Source organism: Halyomorpha halys, unplaced genomic scaffold (assembly GCF_000696795.3).
Source record: "Halyomorpha halys isolate HHAL.00 unplaced genomic scaffold, Hhal_1.1 Scaffold218.1, whole genome shotgun sequence".
NCBI lineage: Eukaryota > Metazoa > Arthropoda > Insecta > Hemiptera > Pentatomidae > Halyomorpha > Halyomorpha halys.
The window spans coordinates 859,757-871,258 of record NW_027109445.1 but is presented as its reverse complement, the minus strand read 5'-3'; the positions used below and the strand labels follow the sequence as shown (position 1 = coordinate 871,258).

General features: G+C 27.2%; 1 protein-coding gene across 2 annotated transcripts in view; it reads right to left on the bottom strand.

Annotated features, from left to right (window-relative positions):
• Positions 1–5,212: 5,212 nt before the first annotated feature.
• Herc4 (HECT and RLD domain containing E3 ubiquitin ligase 4) overlaps positions 5,213–11,502 on the bottom strand; it is a 32,752-nt gene continuing 26,462 nt past the window's right edge. For both annotated transcript variants that reach the window (XM_014419124.2, XM_014419125.2), the window contains exons 18-22: positions 10,786–10,918; positions 9,605–9,754; positions 8,604–8,752; positions 6,224–6,414; positions 5,213–5,413 (exon numbers count right to left, since the gene is read on the bottom strand). In XM_014419124.2, coding sequence (XP_014274610.1) covers positions 5,261–5,413; positions 6,224–6,414; positions 8,604–8,752; positions 9,605–9,754; positions 10,786–10,918 — 776 coding nt within the window. In that variant the 3' untranslated portion in view covers positions 5,213–5,260. The remainder of the gene's footprint in view (positions 5,414–6,223; positions 6,415–8,603; positions 8,753–9,604; positions 9,755–10,785; positions 10,919–11,502) is intronic.

The window sequence follows — 11,502 nt, the reverse complement described above, 5'->3', positions numbered from 1 at the left end:
CAGTTTTGTTTTATTATAAATCTCATTTTTGCTTACAATATAATTAAATTATTAGTTATTGGTTTAATATGATTTATTATTCATTTATGTTTTTAAATAATATTGAGTTTTGATATAAAATAAAAATATTTGAAATCCATTTTATAAATGTTATACTTCTGATTTTATATTCTTTTAAAACGAAAATACATGTTTAATCTTTTTGTATTGTACTTTTTTATTTATTATTTTTTTAATTGGTTTTGAGACAAATTATTCCATCAGTAAAAAATACTTTTCGGAAATTTCAGTATTTACTTCCTTCTCGACGTCAATGCCTCAATCTGAAATGTATGTAATAATGACAGGTTTTTGATAATGAATACTAATGTTGGAAACATTAAAATAAGTCTGATGGAACGAACTGCCTTTTTCAATTAAATGTTAAGGTTCTATTATCCATCTCCATATAAATACATAAATAAGTACTAAATAAATATAATTATTATAAATGTATTAAATTGAATGTATGAAGTATTGGTTACAGGTTAAAGACCATTTAATTGAGCATTGATGTAATGAGTCTAATCAAAATAGCTGGAGCCATTTTCGAGAAAATGGTATAAAAAGTGAAAAATCTATGGAATTAATTTTCACTTCCAGTTTGTTAATTTTAGCAAAAAAAGTTGCTGTAAGATCACAGGCACATACTTTTTTAATATATATATTTTTTATGACCCCCTTCCTGGTCATTTCTGATATACAGGGGTGAGGAAGGTGGTTATCTAGAGGTAACCATCATATTCTAAGGATTTTTTGAGCCCAGTTGTAATTATGTGGGACCACCATGAAATAAAAATCCATTACCCAGGGCAGCTCTGAGCCAGTGCTGCTGCAATAATGAGGCAGTCAAAGTTGATGGTTTAACTGCTTTGGCCACAAATGGCTCTCACAGTTATGTACCTTGAATATGTAGTACAAAAAACTTTTCTTTTCTGACCTTAGCTGTTCACACACAGACCATTTTGTGAAATATTATTTCCCCTTACTGTATATTTCATATATAGGAAAATTAAGGCAATATGTAATACTCATCTTTATTTATTTCTTCATATATGACAAGTTTTTGGGGCATGTATCCTTAGAAAATACATTAAAAGAATAACTCTCTGAATCTATTTAAATTATCTTGTATCCTTCATAGTAATATAACTTACACTCATAAAATTATTCTGTCCTAATCTAAATGAAATAATAAAATATCTCAGGTGGTAATGTTTTATTATGAAAGTTCTTTTTCAATTCTCTATTTCACAGTTTAATCATACCATAGCTAGCATAATTGTTCATCTTTATTAATTTTTGAATTTGCATCAAGTTCTTATGATGCATGGTAAACGCCTGACTCTTTTAATCTATGTAAACGGTTAATTTTTAATAACAAAACTGATTTAATACTTAGTACTTAAATCAGGATTAAATTCATGTATTATTTGATATTATATTTCCAACAAATCTTAAAAAAAAAATACAATATAACTCATTTAAATGTGAAATTATTTTATCATTATCAAAGTCAATTGGTAATGCATTTTAAAAACAATACTTTATTATTATTTCACATTTTATTAAATTAATAAAAGCATAAAGGAATGATTAATTTATTAAATTAATAAAAGCATAAAGGAATGTACCATTATTCATGTAACCATTATTAATAACTAATTAATTACAAGCTTAAATAAACATGATTGAAAAATAATAATAGTTGCATAAATATAGCAGGAAAAATCGAAAAATTTAGAACAGAATAGTTTAAATTAGCACTATTAAAAGTCGACATTATACAATCAACCGTATATGTGTCAAAATATGGCTCAAAAATTTTTAAAATAATAGTTCAAGTAACGGCTAAAAGATAGCAGCACCAATCAAGAAGGTAGAAAATAGTAGTTTCAATAACCGCCGCAAGAGGCCAGCACCATCCAGACAGCAGTTTCTGTGACAAAATATAGCTCAAAAATATTTAAAATAATAGTTCAGGTAACGGCTAAAAGATAGCAGCACCAATCAAGAAAGTAGAAAATAGTAGTTTCAATAACCGCCGCAAGAGGCCAGCACCATCCAGAGAGCCGTTTCTGGAGTCAAGCACGAAAATTTTCAATTTGTATTAGGATATTAGGAGATCAAAGGAGCTCAACGATTCGGTCTGCCCCTAGGCCTGGTCTGATAAAATGAGCTCTTGTGATCTCCTAATATCCTAATACAAATCGAAAATTTTCCTGCAAGACTTCGGAAACGGCTGTTTGGATGGTGCTGGCCTCTTGCGGCGGTTATTGGAACTACTATTTTCACCTTTCTCGATCGGTGCTGCTATCTTTTAGCCGTTAGTTGAACTATTATTATAAATATATTTTGAGCTATATTTTTACCTCGGAAATGCTTGTTTATATAATAATGACTTCTAATAGCGCTAATTGAAACTATTATGTTCTACATTCTCGATCTGTCCTGCTATCTTTAGGTGGTTAGTTTCTTTAAATTCTGAATTTCATTTTTTTTTAGTCTTATTTATCATTTTTTTTAGTCTTATTTATCAGAATTAAAGAGAGTGAATATTTTTTCAATTTCACATTCTTTTATGCTTTAAATAAATCAATAAACTGTGAAATAATAATAAAGTATTGTTTTTAAAAATGATAAAATAATTTCATATTTAAATGAGTTATATTGCATTTTTTTAACACTAAATATTTTTAGTGTATATATATTAGCATTTTAGTTTCTAACTAATGTATGAGTTAAATTAATATTGGTAATATCTCAGTCTCAACTAGGATGGATAAGCGGGGATCTACTGTATTTAAAAATTAAGTCAATGAGGGATAAAAAGAACTTTTTACTTCAGAAACTATAATTAATCATTTATTACCTATCATAACAATCATTGAATCAAAAATATATATATTACTAATGTTTAACCATTTGGCTTAAATTCAATATTAAATTTATACTTGGTAATCAATTTATTATAACAAAGGATTAGAAAATATTAACATTTACATGGAAAACCAATCAAACAAAATCCAATCAAAAAATAATAATAAAATAAACAAATGATACTAAAAAGTTCAAACATTAAGTTTTACTAAATCCAATATTTCTAAATAAGTAAAAAAAAAAAATAGAGAAAAAATTACAAAAATACAAATATCTACAAACGTGTAAAAGGTACACAATACATATTTTTAAGGTAACATTAGATGAGTTTAAAAAATAAATTAATAAGTGATAAATGCTTTTCTTTAAAAATTAACTACAGGTGAAATAATGATGATGGAATTTAGTGACGCAGGGACCTTTAACAATATGTAATATACACTACTGCTTTAATCTGAAAAAAATCATTAAAACAAAGCCCTTAATAGAGAGAAAAATAATAGGCCTGAATTATTATAATTAATTATTATCAATTGAATGCATACATTATTACATTTATGCCCTAAATGAAACAATTTACATTAGTGGACTTAAATATTAAACTTTCATATATCGAAAATACATCCAATTCTCTTCAAGAATCTAGAATATTTAGTAGAAAAAAAAACCTTTATGTATACTGATTTCTACATATCGAACAAAAATGTTTGTATTTAACTTATGTGAATAAGTTAAAAATATGACCAGAAAATGGTAATATCAATGCTAAATGAGAAGGTCAACAATTTAATAGCTACCAATATTTAAAAACGTTTCTGAACAAGCCATGAATGGTTCTATAATTCATAAGTGACAAGGGACCTAAGAAGACATATGATCGGGTGAAGGTGAACTGAAGTTAAAAAAACCACTGTGGTCGAAATAGCCAAATTAAAGTTTATAAAGATTTTTCATCTTCAATTTTTTCCAAAATAAAATTTTAAAAGTACACTGTTTGATAGGAAAAATAAACAATTAGAATACAACTCCTTGAAACAGACTAGAATTGAATAAAAAATATTAATGAATGGAATAATTTTCGAGAAGCGAGTTAAGTATATCTTTTATAAAGAAATAACAATATTCAAACAAAAATATTTCAAGAAAAGTGTTTTTTCTTTTGAAAATTTAATGGTAATCATATGTTGAAGAATTATGACTTTCCTATAAATGTAAATTTATAAATATTCATTTTTTCAAGTGGCCTCAAAATTCAATGCAGGGAAATTCAACTTTTATTAAACAGTTCTAATTTTTAAAAACATATTTACTAACAACAACAAATTAAGATTAAAACAAAAAATTACGTTTATTATATATTTTTAATGTTAATTTTTAATTGCTACAAATAAAATTTAACATTAAAACAAAAACTTATAATTAGGTTTACTATGTATTTTTTTCTTTCTCCTCAATTCAAGATATCTCTAAATAATGAGAACTTATGAGTCCAATCCTATACATAGGAACCTATCAAGTAATATTATATTTATAAGTAGCTAATAATAAGAATAAATTTAAAAAGCAAATGATATTCAAGGAAATAGTAATTTATAAACAAAGTAATAAAAACTTTCAATATAAAATATATATAACAAAGTAGAGAATGCTAGCAAATAGCAAGTTAATATCACTCAATCTAAAAAGTAAACCTTAGAGAGTCTTATTTGTCAAAAGCACAGCTTGTTAGTCCATTTAATAACATAATAGCTATTTACATTTGAATAAATATGGAAATCGTCAAGCGGGATTCCATGAAAAAAATATATTAAGCACCTAGCAGTGAAGAGCAAAATTATAACTTTTAATAATTCCACTTTCTGCAATACTAATAAACTAAAGCAACGATGATACACACTAGTCCATAAAAAGAAAAAATTCAAGGAACATTATTTAACAACATATTGGTTGAAAACAATAATACATATTAAAAATTGACCCATCGTTGTTGCCAATGTATGGATTTATAAGAGCATAAAAAAAATCAGGTTTATTAACTATTATGGATTGTTGTGAACAAAATTATCTCCCTAATTAATTTTGAGCTAACTATTAATTAGTCAAAAAAACCTTTAGTTTTTAAGTGTACTGTGTTAAAATTAAAATTTTTATAAAATTGTTCCTGAAAGATAATAACAATTTAGTTTTTTAATACTATTGGTTAATTAAGATTAATTTCAAACGGTTATGAATGAACCGGGACGGGCTTAACATTAAATTTTTTTTAGTAGTTTATTCTGTACAAAAATACTAGTGACAAATAATTTCTGTTTATTTGGAAAGATTTTTTAGCCTCTGAGCATTAAACAATTGAAAAACCCTGAGTCTGCTGTATAGCCTGCGTAAGTTTATAACGGAGCCTCTCCTTTGTGGAGTAGCGAGGGAGGTCAAGGATGTTGAAACATGTATGAGCTACGGGTAGGTAACGATCATCCATTGTAGGCTGTATTATAATCTGTAACAAAAGAAATAAATGAAGAAAGTACATCCAATTTTAGTTTCATTGACTTTGTGGAATATGCAATATTTCATTACTTACTTGTAAGATATTTGAACTTATATATATATGTGTCAAACATTTTAAACCTAAGTCAATATAGGTTGGCTCTAATTTACTTAGCTAAACTTATTTTCTTACATTAAATTTTAGTTTCACGGACTTTGTGGCAACCAAAATTTTAATATTTACTTGATTAAGATTTGAACATATGATTATCTTTCAAAAATTATTTCATACATGGTGGCCTCAATTTACTTGGCCTTAATTTCTTAAGTGAAATTTGAGAAACACAGACAAAAAAAAATCACCTTTGACTGTAAGTCATAGGGCCAGGAAATGTTTTGTTTCACATCAGCTACAGAGAACAATAAATATTTCTAATGAAGTATTATATATATGAAATATTATATACTATATTATATGGTCAAAAAAGGATCTAAAAATAGTAAACAAGTATTTTTATATTATTATTGACCATTTTAATTTTCACTATATATACGGTCAACAAATAAAAGAAAGATAGAAACAATTCCATTTATGCAGCAGTGAAACATCATAATTTAAGGGTAATATTGTATCAACAATATTAATTCATTCATTAATTACAATATTAATTAATTAATTCTTTTTTTTTTTAATAAAAAAGTGAATGAAACTTTTGAGAGAATAAGTTTTTTTTTTTTTTTTACAGATGTCAAGGCCAATAGTTAAATTTATGGATTAGGTTAGATTTATTAGATTAGATTAGATTTATGGATAACTAACCTTGATAGCTTTCATGCCTTGAATCGGAATGCGATCACTGCCAGTCAAAAACAGAAGAAACTTTTTCTTTTCTTGTAAAGGCAACTCATGGAAAACTTCCCAGAACAGTTGGATGGTTCTGTCTGAAGTGGAATAACCACCTCGGTATTCTGCACCATTCTCCAATGCTTCCCAGTCATAGTTTTCATTACCTATAGTGTAAAATAAAAATTAATATATATGAAGTCAATAGTCGAAGGTTTAAAAAAAAAAATTTATACTGAGGTTCATTTTGTTTAGATTTTCAAGGCAAAAAATTCATTACAGTGATATTCAGGTACTTGTTTAATGACCCCTATATAGGAAACTGTATGCAATTCCACCTAAATAAGTAATATGTGTAGTACTATTAATAGTAGAATTAATAAACACATCGTAATTCCAATATTTACAAAGTAAATAAATAGTTTAAATTTGCTAAACTAGAAAGGTAATGGAACTTATATAAAAGAGAATGTTAATATATTGGTTAAATTTTATTAAATTAAGGAAAACAAAAAATCCTCGATAAATTAAATATCAATAGATTTTTCTGGTCTTACCTCAAAAATATTTACTTATAACTAGAATTAATAAATATACTTTACAATCTCAAGATCATAACACTAAAAATAATTCAGCCTCTCTAATTCCATTTATAGTGCATCTCTTATCTTACCTTGAAAACATTCAAACAACAAAATAGAACAATGTTTGAAAAAATCACTCATATCGAGCTACATTGTAAAAGTAAGAATTGGTGAAAACTACTGATACGTACTAAAACTACATCCAAAAATATTTAACATGATATTTTTATTATCGAAGAAGGTGTTGTACTTCCCTTAAAGTAAGTTGTTGTTTTTAGCATAAAGCACCCGTAAAGAACATTAAGAAGGACAACAGTCTTATAACTTCTAATTTTCATTTTTCTAACCCAGTGATTCTGAAACAGTGGTCTGCAGACCATAGGTGGGTCATGGAAGTGTCATACAGCACATATTTAAATATTTTCTAACCCCCCTTTGACCTCAATGAGTAGGGTTGAGAAGTGCATGGTTCTATTTCAAGCTTAATATTAATAAGCTTAAACAACCATTGTTCTTCTAGACTAGTGGTTCCCAAACTTTTTTGTCCTACTGCTTCCTTTTCAGGAAATATATTAGTTACTCCCCCCTGGGAATTAATTTTTTTAAATTTTTTATAGTAATTAATAAGAAATATATATGTATTAATTTTTCTACCTTTTTTCCTTAATTATAGCAAAGAAAGGTGTAAATTAGAAACACTGAACTTTGAATTTATGAAACTATTTATTGAACTCAGGATAGAATGTAATATAAAAAAAGTTAAAATAGTCAGAATCATCTTAATGAGAAAGATAAACCAGGTGTGCTGCTGCCAATTTATTAATCCTCGACTCTATTTTGGTCACCAGTAATATTGTTGACTGTGACAACTTGCAGTTATTCATTCCTCCCCCCCCAAATGTACCTGTGACCATCACCGCCCCCTGAATCGCTGCAGTGCTCACCAGAGGTGGTAGCGTCCACTTTGGAAATCACTGTTCTAGCGATTAGATACACACAAATTGAATGAGTAATTTTGTCACATAATATTGTTGATTTCAGACACTTAACTCATCTAAATATTCAAAAATATTTATACTTGTAACTAAACTGCCAGTTTCAGATCATCCAAATAGTTAAAAAATAACATGATATATACGTATTCATAAATCGTCCATTAATCATCCTTCATTATATATCATGAATCATCCTACTCCTAATAACAATGAGGACAATTACTTTATAAGCTAGTTTAGAATGGAGGATAGAAATTCTATGAGCACTTTTAATTATATCAACTATTGTTTATAAAGAAAAATTGATAAACACATTGCAATAAATTTAATACATAAGTATACTTCAGCATATATTACTATGATGTAAACTAATTGATCAATAATGATTTTAATTCATTTCAGTAAATTCATGCTTGGGTCCCCTATGCTAGTAAACTGACTTTCATAAAATTCCCTGACTTTTCCAGGTCTTGTAGAGAACAGAGTTACATTTAGAAGTGTCAAATTAAATTGCATTATTTTCTTATATAAATCAAACAGTTTCATCAGTAAAAATAGTTTTCAATTCACATCTTGATGATCACATATCATTTTCATTTACAGCCACAATTTGGTCTTAGGTTTAGTACCATTTCCTTACCACCATACTTGAGTTATCACACATAGACAGGATTTGGTTTAAGAGGAATTGGAGAACGATAAGAGAGATAGAATCTTTTTTTAACTTAGCTTAATACAATTTTTGAGACTAAACATATTATGATTTTAAAAATTTACCTATCACAACGGCCATCAACTCCTGCGCATGAAATAGCTGCAATACTCTGCCTCCACAAACTTTGTGGAATGCATCATGAAATGCTCTGTAATGCCTTTCAACACTGAAGTTCAGTATATAGTTGACATATAGATCAACATACTCCTGCCTGAAAAAATATATTGTTATTTTCTTATTTTAATACATTCAATAATAATAACTTATTTCAATAAATTTTAAATACAATTATGCAATCTGTAGTTTGAAATGCCAAAAAAAACAGAGGTAAAATACTGTTACATTGAGGATGGGTCGTAATTTAAGAAAAATAGTGCAATAAATAATGGTGATAAGAACAAAAAATATACTCTAGGCTAAAGAAAAGTTAATCACTTACAAATAAGAAATTAATAGAAGAATTAATTAAATAGAAATTAAGTCACTAAGAAAGTTTTCTTTAAAGAGCGAGTTACGCTACTGAAGAACAAATAGGTCGCTGTATTTGAGATAACATGGGACCAATCTGGGATAATAGGGCAGTATCAAATTTCGAGTCATAGTTTTAAATGATAAAATAATAGAAAGGAACGATGAAGCGATACCTCTAGGAAACTCAAATATTTGCTCAATCACAACTTACTGTAATGAACAATAATTTCAAATCAAAATCTATTCACGATACAGCAAATAAATAGTTTATTTCAATAAAATAAAGCACCTTGGAAACTGAAGCTTTTTCTCAGTAAATAAAAAAAAAACAAAAACAAAAAAACAAAAAAAAAACAAAAAAAAAAAAAAACAAAGCACTATTAACAAGTTTGTAAGAATTTTCACTCATCGATCTAACAACAACTAAAAACCTCTAAAGCAACCTCCTTTTCATATATCTTCATCCTCAGTATTGGCATCTCACAATAATTATAACTTATGACTACCAAAAAAAAAAAAAATAAATAAAAGATTCCTTCACGGCATGGAAATAAACAGACCCTTTTTGTGTTAAATTATTAATATTACATACCTATTATCTTTGTTAACAGGTATTTCACTTCCATTTGGCTTAAGGGGTTCAGTTCTTATTTCGCCATACACATCACGAGTAATTTCAAATCTCATTGGAAATACACCTTCAAAGTCATCTCCAACATAATCCAGAAGGGATTGCAGGCCACTAAAATTTAAAAGACCAACAACCATATTATTAGTCAATATTTTTTAATTAATAAGAACATTTAAAACTAGGAGAATAAAATATTACAGGAAATGTAACTTAAAGATCTGAGTCGCTGCAAACTAAATAAGATCTAAAGGATATGTTGACACCACACTGGTCTCTGGCATAATAGGTAGCTCCCCCTCACAACTAATACAACCACTTTGTGAAGTAACTACTTGTTATTAATGATGTATAATGATTATATTTTTGCAACATGAAGACAATTTTTCCTATCTCACCTCTGTTTACTTGAACCTCCCTTCTCCCACTAGTTTATTTTATTTTAAAAACCAATATCCATAAAAGTTTGTAAAATTTGAATAAACATACTATATTAAGAGTAATTAAATATTAAAAGTATGTATATAAATACTGCTAATTAACAAGTATTTTAAAAGTGGTTCCAATAAGAACAAATACGCAATAATTAAAATGAAAATTTTAATTAAATTATTAAAAATAAATAATTTTTAAAATACAATGAATGATTTAGTCAACTTGATATAAATTTAAACTAAAGAACTGATAAAAATTGAAAGAAGAGAACTAGAAGGATTCACAAAACTGTTTAATTTTTTTTGTTTTTAGAGATAATATGATATGATATGATAATGATAATATGATATGATATGATAATGTGAAATATCTTTAGCTTTGAGTAAGGAATTGATCAATCAAGTAATGTTTGATCTTAGAAAAAGAGACAGTGACTTCACAAAATGTTAATTTTTTTTTGTTGCTGCAGACCATAATTTTTTATGTTTACTATACCTAAAAATAAATTTAAACAGAGAAAAAGTAAAAATTTATATTTTTTAAATATTCTACAGTGATAATGTTACCAGTTTTAGTTTGATTAGGAAAATTATGAAACTTCTAACAAGTAATTTTTAAAAAAATATATTTTTCACTAGTATTTCATTAAAAAAAAATAATTTCGAAAATAAATTGCTCACTAACAAGATTCAAAAACTAATATTACTTACTTAGCGAGAGTCGGAGAAAATTCCTTCAGGTCTTGAAGGTTGACAGGTTCTCCAAGAAGTTTCTTGTACAGAACTAGTGGGAAGGGCAAATTGATAATAGTGAAGTTGTAAATCGCTAATCCACATAACAAACCTGTAATTTGAAATTTGATTTATCATGGTGATATTATTCGAAAAAATAAATGAATTGTTAATTTTAGAAAAGGCCATTACTCCAAAATTACTGATATATACTTCTTTCAATATATAAAAAATTGATTCCCTAAAGATAGAATGCACTTATATAAAACAGTGGACAATCGCTAATCAGTTATCCAATCCAAGGCTAATTAGTATGAGTTCGGATTAACCAAAAATAAGGTTTATTGATAGGGGGGGGAAGGTAACTTCACATATTACAAATCTATATATACCTACATAAATAGCCTAGGCATTCAGAAATGTATTTTTTAACAATTTTCTCGTGAAATAATCTGAAATTTTTGTTTGCCTGGAACTTTATCTTTTTCTGAGTGTAATTACTGTTGAAAAAACTTTGTCTTTTCTTTCAAAATTACCCCTGAGATAGCTAAGGGGCATGATCTTTGTTGCAGAAGCCATGAGTAAGCTGCTTCATCAATTAATGGAAGCAACAAAATTTTATGGTTCGCCTAGTAACCTTGCTCCATGGAAGCAACAAAATTTTATGGTTCGCCTAGTAACCTTGCTCCATGGAAG